This window comes from Papilio xuthus, unplaced genomic scaffold (assembly GCF_000836235.2).
Source record: "Papilio xuthus unplaced genomic scaffold, Pxut_1.1 DF829660.1, whole genome shotgun sequence".
In the NCBI taxonomy this organism is placed as follows: Eukaryota; Metazoa; Arthropoda; class Insecta; order Lepidoptera; family Papilionidae; genus Papilio; species Papilio xuthus.
Genome location: NW_013528989.1, coordinates 1117936 through 1141351, shown reverse-complemented (window position 1 = coordinate 1141351; position 23416 = coordinate 1117936). Strand labels below are relative to the sequence as shown.

The 23416-nt window shown below is 33.2% G+C and overlaps 1 protein-coding gene across 2 annotated transcripts in view; it reads right to left on the bottom strand.

Moving 5' to 3' along the window:
• LOC106115966 (uncharacterized) overlaps positions 1-23416 on the bottom strand; it is an 88362-nt gene that overhangs the window by 14023 nt on the left and 50923 nt on the right. For both annotated transcript variants that reach the window (XM_013309648.1, XM_013309657.1), the window contains exons 25-26: positions 5373-5575; positions 761-855 (exon numbers count right to left, since the gene is read on the bottom strand). In XM_013309648.1, coding sequence (XP_013165102.1) covers positions 761-855; positions 5373-5575 — 298 coding nt within the window. The remainder of the gene's footprint in view (positions 1-760; positions 856-5372; positions 5576-23416) is intronic.

The following is a 23416-nucleotide window of genomic DNA, read 5'->3' as shown; positions in this document are numbered from 1 at the left end:
TTTGTGACTGAGTAGTCACTGTTTGCCTTGAGGAGGCATTTACAGCTTCACCGGGCTTGAGGTGGCCGAGCGCAGATGGCGCTTAGCCTGAACCTCGAATCATATAACTTTGTATGCGTGTTTTAATAACCCATGGTTATGTAAATTTGTTTTGTGGTTCTATTTTATATACATTTAGTTATATACATTGTTTTATCTTACTATGATGTAAGTTGTAAACAAAACTATAAAGTAAGATATATAACAGACGAATTTTTGTGAGGCTAGCGGATTTTTTGCAAGGTTCAATGACCCCTAGATTAAGACTGGTAGAGTTTATTTATGTAGACATCATAAAGTTCTTTGTGATAGAAAGTTTGTTGGGTTATCGTAGATAAATGATGTGAAAATATTATTTGTGGTAATGTCGCTATGAATGGAATGTGATGTTACTTTTTTAGTACAAGTTGAAAAACAGATCAAGCAATTGAAATATGCCAAAATTGCGAAGTGACCTATAGACATCTGCATTTGCAAATGCCTATTACCTTTAATACATCGAGGAGTGGACAGATACAGGATACTTCCCCTACCTATGCTTCCTCACTCGGCCAAAGTCACTTTCCCTTCCCATCTTTTCCTTAAGAAAAAGATGGAATGGGGAAGAGGACTAAAATTAGATCGGCAGCCCCACTCATCAGACGAAACGTGGAATTATTTCCACTTGACCTCTGTCTTCTCGTTGGTATAAAATTAGATATTTGAAATGAGATATAATTACCTTAGAAGGATGATCTTGAAGACAGGTCCAACTAATCCTTTGATGATGGCGGATGCGTTGAGATGACATCTGCCGTGTAGTACTATGCCGTTCACCTGTAAATTAAACATATCATATAGTATATAGAAGGGGCAAAAGGTTAACAGTGGTAGAGTCTGCAGTGTTAGCGGTTACAAATCCCTTAGGCTAAGAACTTACGAAGCGATTTGGTGAAATTGCGATTTTTTTTAAACTCAAGAGGCCGGTTATGTCAACAGTTACGCAGCCGTCGCAGTTGCGATCGCCTGCAAACGCATCGGAGGCGGGTGAAACTCACTCCGCGTATTCTTAGCCTTACGAAGATAGCAATAAGACGATCTCACGTAGGTTAGTGCCGGAGGAAAATTACTAACAAAAAACATATAACGAGAAAATAATAAGGGATTTTGCGTTCTCTAAAAAGTCCAGTACCCATATAACATATAAGAACACGAATCGAACGACATATTTCAAAATAGAGCAAAGAAGAATACTAGAAATAAAACAAGGTTTTTTTAGGGTAATTGGTCTCTAGAAGTGATCAAATGCAGTAACAGGATAAATTGTGAACAGAGAGTTATGTTTCAATCAGAATGGACGTTAAACAAGAATAGTCTGGCTTTGGTTGCAAGATTTTGTGCGGTACGATGAGATATAGGGCATTGTATAAGCTACGCTAATATTTTAATACTAATATTTGCCTAAAGCCTTGTTATTTTTGTACTAAATTATTTATTATACTAAAGGAGAGGCAGTTGGGCAGTTGTTATATAAGGAAGTTTTTTTCAATGGAAACACAGAACTATTTAACTAAGTGTAATACACGGAAACTACTAAAAATAATGCTAGGTATAATAAGAACGTATCCGTGATAACAGCACATCTGATAAATATGTTTATGCTTTCTAAAAACTTCCACTTTCCGCTCCGCTCATAAATTGACCACTATCTAATTCAATTGGCGTGTATCCAAAACGCGTGTAGATACGAGACGGCTAGAGAGATCAGCTGCTAATCTATTCAAATGCACAAATAATTGACCGTCTGTGTATTACTACCATGTATACATTTTGTACATAAAATACAGTACTACTACTTGTGTGTATACATATTATATACACTCTAGTAGAGTATACAATTAATAGATTTACATTTTAACAGTGGTAGAGCATCATCAGTTGCAAGAATGGGCAGGCGTCAAGTGGAATTGATTCCGCTTTTTATCTGGTGAGTGTGCGTTCCTCAGGTCTTTAGTCCTCTCTCTCCTCCGACCTTTTTTATAAGGATGGTATGGAGAAATGGTTTTGATGGAGGAAGGGATGCATAGTAAGGGAAAATATTCTCTTTCTATGCGTCTCTTTAGCCATCGATTTAAGGGCTGTAATGCATCTGCAATTGAGGATGTTTATGAGCAACCGTCGCTTCGCCATTTCGGGGAATTCATGTGGCTGCTTGCTCGTTTGATGAATCGTAACCTTGTTTACATTAAGTGTCGGAACGTAGCTCTTAGTGATATTAGCATGGGAAACAATAGGCTTACATTATTGTACAATTTACACCCCTCTTGGTAAGACTATGTTCAATATAGAGCAGTCTTTCCCAAAGTGGGAGATAACGCTCCCTCGTGGGCACTGCAGATTTCAAGTTGCGGGTTATAGTAAAAGTTTCGTTTAGAATTCTCCGTTAATATTCATATATAGGTCACAACAATTAATTAATTTAATTTGAAGTTTAGTGTTTTTTAAATATGTGAAAATATGGGGGCGCTAAAAAAATATTTATTCTCAAAGTGGGCAGTAGACAAAATAAGTTTGGGTACCACTGATATAGACTATCCATGTTTAATTTGTAAATCGTAATCCAAATTTTATTTTTTTTCATTATGATTATTTTTGTCTACTTTTGTTTTTATTGTACTTAGGAATAATCCAGCGATCTCCATTTTATTATTTTAATTGGAAAATGTATTCGCATTTTGTCGTATTTTGCATTGTATACATTTCAATTTTATACTTTTTTATACTTTGTATTCTTTGCATCTTTATGTATTGTATCTATTCTTTTTTAGTATTATGTATTTTGCATTGTGTAAATAGATTTTTTAAATATCTGTTTGTTAACCTGTCTTAAAATCTAAAAATAAAATATTCCCTATTAGTAGGTTCTTATGGTACAAAAATAACTAATTATTTTCAACCTTCAGAGGATTAAACCTACGTACAAGTTCAACGCGAGTGATTTATTCGTCTCAAGTCTTTATTATAGAATATTTATGGCAGACAAGATATATCATTAAAATTGCCTTCGAAAATGATATTATATTTTTATGAACTGAAAATATTTGCTTTACGTTTCTCAATCTTTCACTATTAAATGACAGGATCTAACAAGTGCACATTCCCCTCTGTTACATAATATCGAACAATATTTTTATAATACTCTTGTTTGTTATTGCTAAGTTTGTAATATTTTGATAATGACGTAAATGTCGGCATGTATGTACTTGAGAGATTGACATTTTTACCTCACGTCTCACGTAAAGTGGCAGAATTTATTTAGTACAATGTAGACTTTTTGCATAGTCCGTACCTCTTTAGTCAAAGTATAACATTGAGTATTGACCTAAAGGTCGAATAAAGTCGAGAGTATCAGTTTGATTTATATGATTCATTCATAAGAACGAAACTTTCCTCTTGAAAGACCGGACAATGGAGATCGGTCATTCATTCGGTCGTTATACTCGTTCATTCACTCATCTATGCATTTATACATTTATACATCAGTAAGTTGGAAGCATTCCAAAATTCTAGAGCTGACCGCATTGATTGACGAAGTAATTATAGGTGTAATAAATTATACGGTAAATATAATTTGTTCGCTTCTAGTATATTATGAGCTCTTCGTGTTGGCAGTTCTTCAACGTAATTTGTAGACGGCATATCTATTAGATTCTTAGCTCTTTAAGGATTTTCAAAAATAACAAGCGATAACTAAGCGCGTACCATCTTTTGATTACATCACCACATCATTATCACAAATATTAATAAAAAAAAACTAATTATGTTATACCTAAATGTGGTTTAATTTGGACTAGGAATAACATATAGAGAGTTGGTGGCTCAGGGGTTAACCACTTGTAATCTGCAAGTCCTGGGTTCAAATACCGCCATGTACCAATGTGTTTTTCGATTATCGTTTTACACATGTATGTATATTTACGGTGAAGGAAAACATCGTGATGTAACCTGCACATATCTGTGAAGAAATTCAAAGATAAGTGTGAAGTCAACCCTCACTGGGACAGCGTGGTTGACTATGGCCTAATCACCCCTAACTTAGGGCAAGCTCCGAGCCCCTCGGTGGGGACGCGGAATTGCTTCCACTTCAGGCGTGAAGTAGAAGCAATTCCGCGTTTCGTCTGATGAGTGTGTGTCCCGGAGGCTTAATTTAGTCCTCTTTCCCTTCCACCTTTTTTCTTATAAGGAAAGGATGGAAAGTAGAAGTGGACTTTTCGGATGAGAGAATGCATGGAAAGGGAATATATTTTTTTTTCTGTGCATCCCATTATCCGTCGATTAAAGGTAGGCAACGCATATGCATTTGCGTATGTATATGGGCAACGATCACTTCGCTATATCAGCGATTTCAGGTGACCGCTCGCTCGTGTGCCACCTTATGATATAAAAAAAGACATATAGTGAGCTGATGATGATGATCACAGTAGTATGTATGGAATAACATAGTATTCCGATCCGTTATTTAGTACTTACGAGACGACGTTAACCTATTTAACTAAGCCTAAAAACAAACAATGCATTTCTAGGAATAGAGTTATTTCATCCAGCGCATTGCTTACGCTTGGAGTCCGGCCAATATAAGTAGCGCTTATGTGAGCTTAGAATTATGTTCCCGTCAAAACAACAGCAATAGACATAAAATGGTCTCCTTGAATAAACTGGTGTAAGGAACAGTAAATTAGTGTGAAGTTTAATAGCTGACTAAACCTTTGGGCGTCAGAAAGTTTGATGTTTTAAGAGGATGAATTATTATAGACTATTCCTAAGGAATCTTTACTCTTCCTTCTTGACTAACAACTATTACGCTTCTACAAGATGTATGCCTTATTGTGACGTCATCTAGCTCAGAGGTGATCGATTTTGGGAGATGAAATCCAATTCGTATTCGGAGTTGACAAGGTTAGTGTCATTGGAGTTAGCTTATCTTTTTTGCATATATCTGACTAGCGGCGGACAATTACAGTGAGTTTCTAAGACCGGATTTACCGTTTAAAATACATTTATATATATGTTTAGGCAAAGATGTAAGACAGGAATGACGATATGTTTTGTACAGAGTTTTTGGTCTCAGAAGTCCACGGTTAGAGTAACATAATCTAAACGATGTTATCCATGTATTTAAAATTAAGTTACAAATGTTTTTTTTGTTTTCTGTACAACTTCACGACCGAAACATTTGTATTAAAACATATATGTACATACATATCTTTCATTTTTTCCAAAAAGAATAAACGGGATAGCAATACTTTGTGACAATGTTTCGACAGTGAAAGCCCGCATTAAATACGAGTATATACCTCCAAGATTTCATCGCCGACTTTGATGGGTGGTGAGGATTTGGCTGCAGATCCCGCGGGATGAAGACCGCAGATGAAGACCGCCATGCGACTGCGGTCCCGGTGTCCCGCCAAGCTGAGACCGAGACCAGCTTTCGGGGACCGCTCCAGTTTGACCACGACGATACTGTCTCCGAGCGATGCATACTTCTTGCGGATTTTATCTGTAGATAGAAACGTTTTATATTATATTTCAAAGGTCAGTAAAGTAACTTTTTTTTAATTTTTACTTTTTATTTTTTACTATCAAAATAATCCAAACAACCAAACAACTCATAAATGATATACTCTACTCTGCGATAGATGGCGTTGTTACAATAAATCTGCATTATTCTGAGGCGATTCTTACTTGAGATCCAATTAATACAGCGGAGGGCAATGAGGGTACTTTTATAGGCCAATAAAAAGTGGCTGGAGATCTCAGACAAGAGCTTTCATGATAATCCGGGACTGAATCGATCTGGTAACTCAAATAGAACTGTATGGAAATTAAATCGTAAGCATTGTGATGACTTTGAGAACTGGGATTTAAAGAACGTTGGGGTAAAAGCAAAGAATTTTCTGAGATAATGAAGGATTTTTAGACACATTTTTTATTATATTTTTAGTTTTAAATTTTATATTTATTTGTGTGAATATTATTTAAATAATATCAACATTTCGCTTAATAAAAATTCTATAGCGGCTTATAAAGTTATTTGACCGATTTCAAATCCTAAATTAGTATTGATGCAAACTAAAATTACAATTTGGATTAGATTAACAGTTTATTTATTTAATAGCTGCCAATGCGTCGGAATTAAAAAAAAATAATTAGTTGCCTATGTGTTCCAGACTATGTTCTACGACTCTGATAAATTTTAGCAATATCCATGCAGTCGTTCTTGAGATATCTTCTAACATCCACACATCGATTCATCTAAACATTCACATTTATAATATTAGTAAGATTAAAAGACATTATACAATGCTGTAAACAAAAAAAAATATTGATAAACAACACGACTAAGTCAAAACCATAGACCTTTTATAAATAAGGTACTAGAAACAAGGAAAAAGTTTTTCCGCGCGGCAAATAGCATTATCCTCATCGACAAATCACATTTCCTTGCCGACTTTCGCAGACAAATTGGCTCACAGACACGACTGTTCACTTGTTTTTTTTTTATAAATTTTTTATAAGAACGAAGTTTATTGTAGCTAAAGCAAATACAATAACTAATGTACTCTATTCTGAATAAACAACTAAACTTTACAAAAAAATCAAATAGTAATACTAGCTATTCAAAACTCCGTCTGCGCGAAATAAAAAAAAACGACATTAATAGCTTATGTGTTCTCCCAGGCTATATTCTACAAATATGTCAAATTTCATCGAGATCCGTTATGAAGATACCCTTTAAAAACATCCATACATTCAAACTTTCGCATTTATAATATTATAATATTAACACTAAAGAAATATTCAAAGAAACAATTTTTTTTTTGTTATTTCAGTACCTGTTAGTATAATTTCCCAAAAAAATACTGAATTATTTAAATAACAAAATTGTCGCAATGTGTGAAAAATTACGTTCCTCTACTCTTATGTTTAAATTACATGGTCTAAATTCTATTGAAAAGATATTAGTCAATGTAAAATTGTCTAGCATACATTGAAGCACACATAGTATATAGAATACGACATGCTTCAGAAATAACGAAAACACAATATATAGTTTGTGAATCAATTCGAAACGGGCCAAACACATCTGAAGGCCGCACACTTGACCCGTTTGTTGGGACGATGTACGAACAAATACAATAGGCATTTCACTGTTGTAACTAGGGTTGTCAACTTTCAATAAACGTAAGCCAGCGTGGTTGACTATGGTTTAGTCACTCCTAACTTAAGATAGGCTCCGAGCCCTTTACTGGGAACGTATATTGACCTGATGATGATGATCTTCCTCTTTCTGCCCTTTTCCTTACGTAATGTAAGCACAGTGTGTACTTCTCTTCCATACATTTCTATTAGCCATATCCTCTTTCACATCCAATTATAATCCTGCAAGCTACAGTCCGAATATGCACAATACACTCCCAAAAGTGGCAACCCTAGTTGTAAGCCGAGGCCACGAAATCTATGGAATATGATTTACCGAGAAAACTGTCTTTGGGTAAGCTAAAAAGATGAGTGAAATTTATAGGGTTTTTAAACAAAAAGTGCAGTTATATTTTTTTATAAATTGTATCAAACGCTTAGCAGAGCTTAACTGAAATAACCATAATACAGATAGACAAAGATATTTAAAAATTCAAAGAAAAATTTCCTTTTAATTTATAAAACTTATATGCATAGTAATTAAAAAATGTTATAAAATTATAAATTTGTCAGAACATCTTTGTCCTATCATTTTACTATTATGACAGTCAAAAACAAAAGTGTTTACATTTTATTTAAGTACCAATCCTATATAATTTCCTCTGTTAAAAGCTTGTTCAAAAAACAAGTCATAACTCCTTTTAGTTTTTTTTTATTTTAGTTATGTACGCAATCTACATTTTTTTGTTCTCATTTAAGATCATTGTTTAAGTATTTGTAACGTATCGTGAAATGCTTGATGTTGTTAAAATGAAGCACTTTTAATATAGCGTAGGGCGGTACTTGAGTTTCCAGGTCAAGTACATTGGAAGCCATTGGCGTTTGGTGGCTTCGCTCGGAACCCTGCAGATTGAATCGATAGAGCATGTACTGCATGTGCGTTTTTTAATGTGCAACAATTTTTACTGCGACTGTACCATGTTGATATTTGTACCAATCTTTATCCCAATCTCACTTAGAATGGGTTTTCGCCTTCCAGATCGAACTAATATATAAAATGGAGATACAAAAATTATTTTATTGCCTTCTATACTTCATATTTTTAGATATTTTGCGTTCTTTGGATTAGTTCAATTTCAATCAAACTTGAAACTAAATCGATCAAAAATGTAATTAAAAAAATATTACGAGAAAAGTAACTTTTTAAAGGCAAGTTTTTTAGATGTTTTTGTTTATTTATTTTTTGTTATACTCGTAGTTTATTGCCAGATATTGAAAAATGGTTTGAAATCAATTATTGCTTTAGCTATTCACGCTCGTTTTTAGTATCGTATTAAAATTATAATTTTAATGAGGAAACAAAGGGTCTATTGTTAGATTAATAAAGTGGGATATGAAGGGCGGGGAGTTATTCTGAGGTCGTTCGTGTTATATCACCATGATACGGCATTTTAAGTGTCCAATAAACGAATACTGGCCTGATTAATGGCCGACGGCTCTACGATGTACAAAAATGTAATAAACCCATCGTCGTCAGATCATATCTCCCCACTGAGACTTGAGAGCCTACATTATGTTAGGGGTGACGAGCCTTAGTCAACAAAAGTAGTTTACAATTAAAATAGCTTAAATATATGTGCATGTAAATATTTGTGCGAGATAAATATATTGAAAGAGGATTAGAATAGGTCTGGATTTTTTTAAAGTGGTATATAATACTCGTTTTTGTACTATTTTATCACTTTTTCAATGATTTGTGCCTACTATTAAATTGTTTATAATTTTTTTTTATTTGGAAACACCCTTAATAACGATGTATTCTACAATATTGTAAAGCTATAATTGTGATTATCTTAAGGTTGAAGATTTATTAATAGTACACAATTAAACCGAAGAACATCTCTACATAATCGAACAGTCAATTTTTGTTTCTATTCACATAGTGATAGAGTTGAAATTCATATGATTCTGTAGCTGCTATATAATAAAGAATCAATCTTATTCAGTCACTTTATCCGATCTTTTCCAGACTTATCGGGTAAGCTGTCTTCCGTTTACTTGCGAACCGTAAAAGCAAAGTCGATATCAATCCATTCATTTTAGACGCCATCGACTAATATTTAACGTATAAATACTTTTAAAATAATAAATAATAAAAGGTCTTAGACTGTTTAAGGATTCAGATCATTTAAACGACTTTATATCGAAAAATTAATAGTTAGTTTTCAGTGTCGAAACAACTGTACAAAAACATATCGTTTTCACTCTCTAATTATCATTGAAAAACAGAGACAAAAATATATTTTGTCCTTGTATATGTAGTGGAGACCTACGGTTCAGAAAAATAATATTAATAAGTTTATGTAGAACCTACGAAATTTAATGTTCTACGCCGTAGACCTCTACGGCTGATGGGTTTAATTATCTACGGCGTAGACCTCTACGGCGTATATAATTAAACTCATATTATTCTACATTTAATTGAACTGTGGTAATACTTAATACAGACTCTTGTTCTGCGCAAATATTATTAACGAGTTTATTTATTATGTAATATTAACGTTCGACATCTTATTCTATTTAAAAGAAGCTATCTAGAAAGGTCTTTACTCCGGTTTCGTTTTATATGGAAAGTACTTTAAAGAGAATCAATCTTCCCACTCCACTGATGTATCAGGCGTTGTGGCTGCAACGTTATATACATACCATGAAGGTTGGATGAAATATTTAAAGAATATTGACTAAAAAAAAATAGTAGCATGTTACTCTCACCGTTTCTGAGTTCAAAAGGTCCGTTTAAAACATATTGCTATCTATATTTTACCAAAGATAATGACAGAGATAACGATAATTTGTCTCCTACGCTTTACTCAACTGGACGACAGGAAAGGTAAATTTCAAATTGATTTGAATATAGTTCAATGTGTTTATAATATGTTTAGTTTGAACATTAAAAATTTATAACGTTTTTCTTTTTGGAAAAAAATATAGATTTATCTTCTTTCCTCTTCTTAATTGGATATTGTTTACGTCACAATAAATATTTATTACGGTTGTAAAGACATTTAACTATTGCATTTTTTTATCTCAAATAATTTTTACACTACTTCGGGTTACACGTTATCATAATAATGTCTTGCTACTCGGCTGTTTTATATCAAACACCTCCTACCCCTTACCTCCTCCTTACCTCCTTCTTACCTCCTCCTTACGTATTACACGCATGATAAATTGATATTAGTTTTCGGAGGCGAGTTTTGTTAAAGGAGCTTTTTTCATATCTCATGTGGGCACTAACTTTGTTATTAAAAACTAAAGACTTAAATGGATATAGCTAGAATGGGCAATATCTTTTAAAGTTGTAAGGTGGTTTGCAGAGAAATAGATTCGCCAAAATAGCGAAATGTTCCAGCCCGTTGACCTAAACATAATCAAAGGAGCAAGGGATTTTTAGAAAAAAATCGCGCGGTCGTGGTAGCGGGTGACAGCTACTTATCTCATAAATTAAAAATGTTAATATGGTATCAATATGAGCACTAAAATAATACATGTCAATAACCTCGAGTTTGTCCAATACAGTGCTACGAAATATAATTAAATTCCTTCTAAGTTCTTGAATAATTTCAATATGTGTTAAAACTATTGTTTATTTTGTTGGATCATATTAGTTGAACGTGCGTGTCTAAACAGACAGACATTATAAATAAATATTATATAAACAGTACCATGGCAATGTGTTCAAGATTTAAAAAAAAACTCAATATGACGCAAATTGTTTTCAATATGGAAAAATCAAAATAAAGATAGTTTGTCATCCTGCTTATTTTCTTTAAATAGTCAGAGATAACAATATATTTTAGGCAGGCGTTTCATCCGTGGAAACTTACGGAAACAATATGGTTTAAGAGCGTCGGTGGCTTAGGGGTTAACCACTTGACTTGCAATTTGCAGGTCCTTGGTTCGAATCTCGCCATGTGTTTTTCGATTTCCGATTTAAATATATACATTTAACCGACGTTCTTACGGTGAAGGAAAACATCGTGATGCTGCACTTATCTGAGAAGAAATTCAAAGATATGTGTGAATTCAACCCGCACTGGGCCAGCGTGATTGACTATGGCCTCATCACCCCTAACTTAGGGTAGACTCCGAGCTCCACAGTGGGTACTTATAGTGAGCTGACGATGATGACAACTATTAATGTGACGCAAATTATTTTCAATATGGAAATCAGAAAAAAAAATTGTCATCCTGTTCATTTTCTTTAAATATATAGAGATAGCTACATGTTTTCGTTAGGTATTTGGAAACCTATTTTTATTATTTAAATGTTTAGTTACTTCTTGTTTTGTAACTAAGATTAACATAAGCCTGTCTTCGTTTATATAAATATATTTGTTATAGCTAAATATAAATAAATATTATTTAATAAGTAAAGTAAAACTTATTTATCTCTACGTTGTAAATCCTATGGTAATATTTTCTCTTGGTTGGTATTAAAGGTAGAGGCCGCTACATTTAGTATAACAGCTTTCTTTGCGACGCGAAAAATGGCCGTTACTTACCTCTTTAATATGTTTAAGGGTTTTCGCGAGCGTTGTTTTTCAAATGTACTTTTTACCTTTTTTATCTTATCTTACTAATATTATAATGCGAATGTTTAGATGTATGGATGGATGGGTGGATGGATGTTTGTTTGAGGGTATTTCCAGAATAGCTGCATGGATATCGCTGAAATTTGGCATAGATGTAGAACATAGCCTGGAAGAAAACATAGGCAAGTAATTATTTTTAAATTCCACGCGCGTGGCATAAGTTAGTGAATTATATATTTGTAAGTTGTAAAATCTATATTTATAAAATCAAAAATAAAAAATCGATACAAAAGTATATCAGTCAATCGCGGTTCGACCACATTATCTCGATTCCATTAAGCCTTACATAAAGACAGTCGCGCGGGAAATGGTTTTGTAACAGAAATATTTATTAATGCCACTTGGCTGTCGCTCCGAGCGGGGAAGATAAATTGTCTTATGTACTTAGTACATAAGTATTTAGTTTTGAAAGAAAGTATGAAATAAAATAAGATTTTTCCCGTTTAACTGTTGATATAAGGAGATATTTTAAAGGTAATTTTTTAGCCTCATTAATCTAAATAACTACTTGCTAAAATTGCTTAAACTGTTAAGGAACGTATTAAAATTTTTATTTTAAAACATAGCACAGAATTAATTATAAACTTTAGTATCATAACAAAAAAAATCTAATTTTATTTTATAGAGCGAGATAACAATATATTGGATTAAGGGCCCGATACAAAAGTCAGTTATCCTAGAAACCGCACGCATCGTGAGAAGGTTCCTGTCTCTGCAGCCCTGACCCCTGCTTGTTTGAGTCATGGGGCACCGCAGCCGGTGGTGCTCTATTTTTAATATAATAATATATTTTCTATAATTTTTTATTTTATATATGAAATGAATATATTATGAATAAGATTAATAAATGAATACGTAATTATTGAATAAGAGTGTTTCGGCATCGGTTTGATTAATTTAAAGCAAATAATCAAACAGTACCGCAGTTTAAAACGCTTGTCATGTCCAACTTTTGACTCTATAAAAGCTTTGTTTCTGTAAGTCAACCATTAAAACTTTATAACGAAGGCAACAGAGTATTATGTTGTTACGTAGCTTCAAAAGCCAACGTTAAACCTTTTGCCTTAAACCCCCATGGGTGCCTTTTAACCTTTTCAGAGTTAAGATGTAATTTAAAACCATTTTGGTTACAGAATCGGAGTTGGAAATTGTTTATAATGAATTTCACATTGCAAACATTGGTTTAAATAATAGTTGTTAGGTTTAATAACTAGTTGGTTTATGTTTATAAACAAAAAAAATTCTTACGTATAAGTGACACCAAATGAGAAGAAAAATGAATATAATTACTATTATTAATATAAAAATCTTTTTACTTTCTTACTAAATTGTAAACTTTAGGCATTTCACGTTAACCCAATCGGCTTTCCGATCAATTGGCCAAATGAGACAACCCAATAATAATTAAATGATATTTGATAAAAGATAAGAAGCTTGTTAACAATATTATTGGCCACTGCACACAGTCAAAACAGATACAGATTTAAAAATAAAAATAAAACTGAACGAGTCTAATTTGAGAGTTTCAATGGAATTGAGCGTTGGCGAGGATTAAAATTGTTACTAACATCGTTATAATAGCCAACAAAATTGATCCGATTATACAAGAGTTCTACGATGAAAATTCTATTGAAAATCGATTTAATCTTTTAGTACTTTATAACAATTTTCTTATTAACTACAATACAAATTATAAATAAGGTTTATTAGTTAATTTTTAATTTGCTAAAACTTAAAAGTATACATGCGCAGAAATAAAAGGCTCAAGTTGAAGAAAGGAAGTGTCAAGGTGTCAAGGAAGTGTCAAATGTAATGGACAATTTATGTTAGTTTTTTTTTATAGAAAGTTTTAAGATAATTTTCCGACAGACAAAATTCACGGTAGACTGTCTTCTTTTTTTTATTTATTTATTGGTAATGTTTAAATTACAGGTCAAAGAGCGATTTACAAAAAAAATCATTGAAAAAATTCTTCGTATGTATACAGAGCCCTCTCGACAAGTATTGATTTCAATCTACTTTTGAATTCTCCGTTAGAAGTCAGACGATAGAAAAGTTTAAATGTTTACTACATTTTTTTTAATGTCACATAAAACTTTTAGTCTCGAATGTACCACTTGTGTAATGCATTAGCGCGCTTCCAGCTGCAATGTTTGGACACTGGACACCTCTGTAACGGGTCAATGAACTTTATATTTTTAAAATTATATTCAACATCTATTTCCAAAGCAAACATCTATGATGATGGACATGTTTATTTTTAATTCAATTATTTTGTGCACTGTATTTCGGCCAAACGAATTTTTATTGACATTTGATTGTCATATGGAACATTTTAATGCATCGAATACTAAACTAATAAATAAAAAATTATTTTTATTAAAGGTTTGAAATTTTTGTGCTCCAGCAATGTCGAATTTTTGGAATACCATTTGCGCTGGGTTCTTTTACCCAATAAAACGACTTAATTTTAAGAGCAAATTAATCAATAAAGAAACATAAAACAGGCAGTCTGATTAGGTAAATGGATCGACTCAACTGATGGGAAAATATTTGTAAACAAAGAATTTTAATGATTTACCGTTTGGTAAACATACGAGATTGTTGAATAAGACTTAAAAAAACACATCATAATATTTATATGTGAATTCGTATTTCATAAATCACTATATGTATATCAAACATGCCTGTACTTTCACAGCACATGTGCAAGACAGGAGGTATATCTTCAGATCCATTTGAAAATGTTCTAATTTTACAGTGGAAAAAATTGTTTATGCATACTTGAGCTCTTAAAAACAAAAGACATAGGCTTGCACCTTTGGTCACCAACGTCGCTCTCTATTCAACATACAAACCGTAGCCTCTTTATCGTATTGAAAATTCGCAGATTGGGAGAAATTTTGTCTGCGAGAGAATGTCTGCATCAGGGTTGAAGGTGCATAGACCCCATTTTTATTAATTTGTAACTCCATGACTTCTAAAAGCAACAATAATTACCAAGTTCCAATTCCGCCTCGGCATCCTCGGAGATCGTCTCCATGACCCTCTCAGGACATGTCTCGAGGTCGCGCGCGAACCCAATGCGCGCGCGACCCGCCCGCCGCGCGCACTCGGCGCACAGCCCGTGCGACAACGTGCCGTTTTCCCGCCAAAACGTTGACACTGATACACAAGATGGCGGATGCACGCCGTCTTCGTAACGACCTTCCACTAATTATATTACACTTGTTTCGCATGTAATCTTTATTTCTTTCACTGCATACACTTTCGAATAGTAATACTTTTGGCCTTAAACACTTTTGTGTGTGACAGTCAAGATGGCGTCTGCACGTTCGTTAGTGTTGTGATATTTTTAAGGACTATGACGTGTAATTGACGTGTTTAATTCCTTACCATGTATCACTTTAACAATATAGTTAAGAAGTTGACGTCTATAAAACAACACTTCCCTTGTTTTTTCTTATCGCGTTACTTTTTTGATGTCTTTAATTGATTGGCTTTTGAATTCGTAATTATTATTGTAATTTGAGCTGATATTACTTACTGGATCAAAAAATATGATTTAGTGCTTCATTTATTCTTAATTTCCAAAAAAAAAACATCGTAATTTATAACTTTCCATCTCTACGCTGGATTCAATTATCAAGAAGTTCTAGGAATCGTCAAATCTTTGTATCATATATTTTATTTACTGCCCTACTTGACCCACAACTTGATATTATCATTTGACATATTTTATATACATTTCTGTCGTTTTAAATTCAAATGAGCGACCTCGATACACAAGAGGCAATGGGACGAAGCAAAATTTTTCAAGCGTCGACGTTACTAACGCATTTGCATAAGACGATATGCAATATCAGAGAGATAGAATGTCAGAATTCTGACAATTTAAGACATATACGATAAATTGCAACAATTCTATTAAATTTGAAGGTTGTTTAGAAGATTTTCATAGTTATTCTCAAGTAATTTTTCAATGAAGATAGGTGTACCCCAGGGCACACAAATAGGACCTATCCCTTATCCTTTACTTATAATTACCGTAAATTCAAAATTGTCCGAAGTACAGTTGGAGATGAACACATGAAATGTGGCATTTGCTACGGACAATTATGATTATACTAGTAGTCCCACGCTACTCCATTCGCGTGAAATTAAAATAAAACTTTATTAGTAGCCTATGTGTTTTCCAGAGTATGTTCTCCCTCTTTCTCAAATTTCATCGAGATCCGTTGATCTGTCCTTCAAACACTTATTTACATATCTTTAATATTTAGTAAGATAATTCTGGGTAAAATGTTTCTAATGTCCTCTCTATTATTGATTTATTAAACCTCTGTTTCATACAAAACGCATAACAAAGTTTCCAAGTTATTTCCAAACACCGGAATATATTAGCAACGTTTATAAGAACAGATAAACACCTCTAAACCTTAATATATCAGAAATGTTCGTAACTTGTTCTTGTAATATTTTTGGCACGATATACCGTGCTTAAAGGAATCCATTCGCGCGATGTAACAGATGGCAGGTCTTATCGATATGAAATAACGTCGATACAGATCTCATACAATCTATTCAGAGAGTTGCCCTACATTTTGAAAATAAATAAACATAAAGGATTTATAAATATTTTATTTCAAAGTTATATTATAAAGAGGAAACTACTTATATAGTTTTAAAATGTTTCACCAAAGAAAGGTCTTGAAAAGAGAAGAATATCATGTGACACGAAGAACTTTAATTATGAATGTGGAAGGGTACACCTTTAGTGGTCCTAGGAAGAGATAGATGGACTGCCTATAGGTAACATGATCAAGAATAATGTGAAGATGAGACGATGGACGATAGGTAGACCTGGAAGACGAGAACCTGATGCACCAACTCTACGTAGGTCGGAAAAGGAGAGGGAGATAAGAGGAAGCGCTTTCTAGATTCTAGAAATTTCTAGAAATTTATTAACCAATTAAAAAAAATATTTTTAAATTGTAAATATACTAAAATCAATTTCACCAATAGACGGAGTCATTTATGTCAAAAGACATGAGTGTGTGCCAAGTTTCAGAAGAAGATGTCATGGACAGAGCGAAGTGGAAGAGACGGATTGGGAAAGCTGACCCTACCACCTTGTGGTATGCAAGCTAGGCAGAGAGAGAGATGGAGCCATTGATGTGGAAAATTAAGTTCCAATACTCCACATGATTGCTACCATTTTGTGTTAAGACATTCTAAAAAAAAATATAATAAAACCAATTCAAGTAAGATCGAACAATAGATTGCAACTAAAAGAAACGCTTTGCCACTAAACGTTTTGTTGAATAACTATATTAACCTTCCGAGTATGAGGTTAAAACATTGTGAGTAGGGTCTGACACATAGCAACAGTTATATTAGATCCTCTATCTTAATATAATAAACTTTTGACGTCTATCTAATATTATTTTAACGCAAATTGTCTATTTATCTCTATCTTGTAAACAACAGATGACTACTATTCGATAAAAGACAATCGCTTTCCTATTTAAGGACGTCCGTAATAGCTGCACGAATAGTTCCTTCGTTTGGACACCAAGACCATGGAGAAGGCATCATGTGGATGTAATTACCGTTTAATCTAATGCATCTGCCAAATTCTACTTCAATTTTGTTTACTTTCCCAATATCTAAATTTTTATTCTTTACCCACTCTTATCCTTTTTTATACATCGTGAGCACTATACGTCCCTACTGAGGGGCTCGGAGCCTACCATAGTCAACTGACTATGGTATCTCATCCCTAACTTAGAGTAGGTTGACCAATTGCGGGTTTACTTCACCACCAAGACACTAGTCAAGTGAGGGTTAATTTCACACGTAACTTTGAATTTCTTCGTAGATATGTGCAGGTAGCGTCAATATGTTTTCCTTCATCGTAAGTACGTCGGTTACATGTATGTAAATCGGAAATTGAATCCTTTCTTGTTTGTATTTAATTTATAAAAGTGTTAAAAATTCGATAATTTAATGATATTGTATCCGTTTCGTATGTTAATAGCCCGTGAATGATATTTCTGGAGGGAATTCGTTGCGTTCTGTTTATACTCAACTACATGTTTTAGTGTTAAACAAAATAAATATATATTGTTACATTGTATTCGAATAAATATTTTCTACGCTTGACGGAAATAACTGTGGTTATAAATACAACATTTGAAAATATTTGTAACAATGTTACATGTTTATATTGAAATTATGACTAGACTCCTATACTCAGAGTGGTTAAGTGTCCATTAACGATTTCCCTTGAAGATACCTACACTAAGCTAGAGTAACCCTTTAAACGGCTCTCAGTTACCATACCTTTATACATAACATTTTGTTTTCCAAAATCAAACAGTCAGAAAAGATAAATATTACTTTAAAAATGCATATTTCACTGACTTAACCAGATTTTTTCGATGACTAGCTGTAGCCAGCGACTCCGTCCACGTGGGTAAAAAAAACCTTATTTAGTAGCCTATGTGTTCTTTCAGACTATGTTCTATATGTATGCCTAATTGCAGCCGTTCTGTAGATACATTCTAACAATAGATCCAAACATTCGCATTTATAATATTGGTAAGATTATTCTGAATAGAATAAGCAATATCTATTCAAAGGAAAACAGATAGATACTGTACTGGTCCTCACAGCCGTGTAGTCATAAAACTACAAAGTCTGGTATTAAGACAACAGGCTACTGGCCGACTTTACGACTCGTAAAATCGTCGTGGGTTATGTCAAATAATTAGCGCACCATTTTGTTTTATTGCAGCGTGTTTTTACGATCGTAGTTTGTAATAGTTTTTATTTTGTTGCCTGTCAGTATCGTCTTATTAATTATTTTTATTTACAAAGTAGGTCCGTTAGCTTTCTAGAATATTATAAAATATTACAATGTTTTTAATGTTCGCTTAGGTTTAGACCTTGATTTAGTAACAAACTTTGTATGTTTGTTAAAAAAAATTCTGACAAAAGGCAAACAAATACTCGGCTATTAATTAATTAAAAAAAACAAGCTCTATTGACTTTACCCCTACCCCACTTCTAGGAAACGTCCGCGATAAACGATTAATTTATTTCGTAAAAATTATTTGACAACTACATTTTGTTCGTAAAAAAAAAACTAAGTAAGTTGCCTATGTCTTATTCCAGAATACATTCTACGTCTATACCAAATTTCATAGAGCCCATTTTTGGAACAACGTATTACTAAAATCCATCCATCCATCCAAAATTTTCTCATTTCAAATAAAAGGATGATAGGCGAATTTGTTATACGCATTTATACAAAAAATAATATCTTGGTCAAACTTTGTTAAAAATATTTAATAATTTAGGCGCTTTACTTTAAAAATTCAACGGTATTGGTCCTAAAAGTTATATTACGTATTCCTCTTTCTATCCTATGGGAAAAATAATATAAATACATACTTTAACTAAAGAAAACCTTTACGTATACCTTTACCTTACTTCAGTAAGACAAAGAATTGTATACTATAAGAAATTAAGCGATATCGGCGTTTGATTTTAGTATTATTGTACTTGTCAGTCGACTAGATGAAACTTTTATTAAGAGAAAAGCTCTAACTATAAACGTGAATAACAAAGCAGTGCCAATGTCCGGTATACGATGTTTGCTTAAATAAATAAAATCCGAATCATACTTAGAAAAAAGACATTTTCATTTCTAGAAAGTTTCTGAAAATGTGTTCATGGTAATGTGAGCTAAATTTAATACGGTTTTTTCTTACTTGATACATGAAAAATCGTTTGAAGTTAAATGTTATGTGACGTCAAATAAATTCTAAGTGTGCGTTCCAGAGGATTAATTTTAATTCCTTTTCCCTTCCCATCCTTTTCTTGAAAGATGAAAAGGTGAAATATTCTCTTTATGTGCGTCTCCTACTCTGTCGGCTATCTGTGGATGTCTATGGGCAGCAATCGATAGGACATTTTTTTTTATATCATAAGGTGGCAATGAGCGAACGGCCACCTGAAATCGCTGAAATAGCGAAGTGACCGTTGCCCACAGACATACGCAATTGCATATGCGTTGCCTACCTTTTATCGACGGAGGAGAGGATGCGCAGAAAGAAAATATTTTCCCTTTCCATGCATCCTCTCATCCGGTAATTCCACTTCTAATTCCCATCCTTCCTTTTTAAGAAAAAGAGTGGGAAAGGACTAAATTAGGCCTCCGGGACGCACACTCATCAGACGAAACGCGGAATTGCTTCCACTTCACGTCTTCTGTGTGGTCGTGGTATTTCACCGGGCCGATTCGTGCGGAGATGTTAAAGCGGGCTCTACCACTGTTAAGTTAATAAGATAAGTAATTAAATGTATTTAATATTATTTATAGCAGATTAACTCTTGGTAAATTACAAATGATATGATTTTGTCAACTGTCCAAAGACACGACGTTTTTCCACCATTACGTATAAAAACACCTACGCAAAATATTTTGATCTACAAATATTCTGTACAGATTTATATCTTTTGTAAACAGGAAGTACTATTTCTTTGAAATTTTGATGAAGAAATTAATAATTAGATCAAATAAATCAAATTATTATATTCGTATAATATTGGACGTCGCATTTGCTAGAAGTATAGGCCGATATCAACACAAAACTTGTTTCTTTTAATTTTTACATATGTAAATTATATTCTACTAGCTGTCGCCCGCGACTCCGTCCGCGCGGAATTAAAGAAAAACATAAATAGCAGTCAACTTACAAATATTATAAATGCGTATGTTTACATGGATGGGTGTATGTAGGTATCGCCGGAGCGGCTCAAAGGATCTTTATGAAATTTGGCACAGATGTAGAACGTATTCTAGAAGAAGACATAATGGGAGTCACGGGCGACAGCTAGCTTATTATAATACTAAAATAAAAGGAGGGTAACAATTGTCACTTGAGATACAACACGTTGTCTTTATAAGTTACTACCAGTCGCCCGCGACTCCGTCCGCGCGGGATTAAAAATAGATGTTGGCCGATTCTCAGACCTACTCAAAATGCTCACAAAATTTCATGAGAATCGGTCAAGCCGTTTCGGAGGAGTATGGCAACGAAAATTGTGACACGAGAATTTTATATATAAGATAAAAAATTTATTATAAGTTTCCATTATATTTCCAACTGTATAACTAAAATAAGGCTATCCCTTTCATTCCATTTAAGAGTAACAGAGATACATATAGTGTAAACTATCATTAAAATAGTGCAGCTATAAATGACAATTGTAACAATTAAGACGATCACAGAGTTAATCAACATCGTTAAATATAATGGAGCTACAAGGTAAAGATAAAAATAGGTAGTAATATGTATAGTTAAAAGAGGAAAGATTTGTTTGTTTGTAAGTGATGCTCTACCTACTAATATTTATTTTAGAAAACAGAAACTAACGTGTGTAGAATGAGGAAGAGGCGAAACACACCGTACTAAGCTAAAACAACTTAACTAGTAGCCTTTTTTTATATCATAAGATGGCAAACGAGCGAGCGGCCACCTGAAATCGCTGAAATAGCGAAGTGACCGTTGCCCATAGACATATGCAATTCCATATGCGTTGTCTACCTTTAATCGTCGGAGGGGGAGGATGCACAGAGAGAAAACATTTTCCCCTTCCATGCATCCTCTCATCCGGAAAGTCCATTTCCACCTCCCATCCTTTCCTTATAAGAAGAAGAGTGAAAAGAGGATTAAATTAGGCCTCAGGGACGCAAAGTTCTTCCAGACTACGCCAAATTTATCGAGATCCATGCAGTCGTTCTGGAGGTACTTTCTTAAGTAAGATATTGTCATCCCTTTCATTCTATTTTAAAAAACAAAGACAACATGTATTAGAACAACGTGTCACAACAATTGATTTACTAAGCATAATTTTATGATAACAAAATTCTGATTCTTGCTTATTCTATAAATTATTGATCTTTAAAAAAAATCAGAACCGTGTATCTTGCCAGATTATTCTCGAGTGTGTTTTAAATTTCATTTTAGAATCGTATACCTATGAATAGAAACATTAATCTGTTTTTTTGTGAAAGTCAAGTTGTTATTTTCGTCTTAGATAAAATGAATCGTAAACTACATTCTTCAGACCTTGACCTCGTAAAATCAGCTCAAATAACTTTTGTCAAATCTTACTGCCATAAAAGGAAAAAAAGTATTTTGTTTTTCCTTAACACTGTAAAGAATAATAAAACACTGAAGTTTTATTCCTACATATAATATATGTAAAATCAAAAATACGTCACTATTTCTCACGTTAACTTTTTTATTTCTATGTTCACAAAATCACTGATTTCTCAAACACATATAAAACCTTTTTATAAACTTTGACTATCACTGGCCGGTCATAGAGATAAAAAAACATTATCATAATGTGTCTAAATTTAAACATTTGAATTTCGAACGCGAAACTTCCCGAACTGCGAATATCAAACGCGACCGTTCGCTTGAATATCTGTCGCGGTACTGAAAGCACACGTGGGTTGCAAAACATCGCGCTGAAACTGAAAGGGCATAAAACAACAAGAAAGGAACGTTTGATTTTATTTTTAGGATAAGAATGTAAACGGACATTTTCAAGCAATTAGAGTTCAAGCAATTGGCAGTAGTACAATGCTTATGTGATAAAAAATGTATACCTTTCCCTCCGTGATCAACGCAACCTTCTGAGAGGAAGAAAAATCAACTTTTGATAGGCCCTTTAAGACTTCTTACCGTGGGTTTCTGAGACCAAAATATCTGTATAAAACATATCGTCATCACTGCTATTATCTTTGACAAAAATATAACATTATGTTTTAAAGGAGGATTTTGGCCTCAGAAACCTTCGTTTAACAATTTTTTTCGACACCTAAAGAAGTCTTAAAATTTGTGTACTTCAGTAAGTTTTTTGTGCACATTGATATATTAGTTTTTGTCTTACTTAAAAAAATAACATTATTAATTCTTTAATCGTTAATTGCTAATATTAAAAATTACTTTAACAAAACAAATTTCTAGTAATTCAAAGAAGAAATCTATGTTTTTAAGAAAATTCTTTCTATTTAATAATGGAAAAGTTTATTTGAAAACATTCGTAGTAAACCTTCGCACCCGTAACGAGACGGACTTTTGTATGCAAACAAGGGTAAGTTTATAAAAGTTTTGTCAAGTAAGACAATTCATACGAAAGCAAAACTGAACTCTATTACATTGTATTAAGGACTATAATAACAGAAGAAAAGTTGTTCAATTTGATTTGACGGTAAGAATAACTTTGTAATTCGTTTGCCCGGCGACGAATTATTTAGGCAATGATGTGCAAAAATATTTTTGCATGACAAATGTTGATACGATATTTCTTTTAAGCGACGCAAAAAAAATGGCCGAATGTTTTTTTCTGGGCGCTTTTTTATCAGCCAGCTTTTTAATCTACCTACGAAAATAGATCTTTGTTACTTACGTTTAGTATATATGCGAAAAATGTCTAATAATGTTTGTTCAGATGTCGCTTTT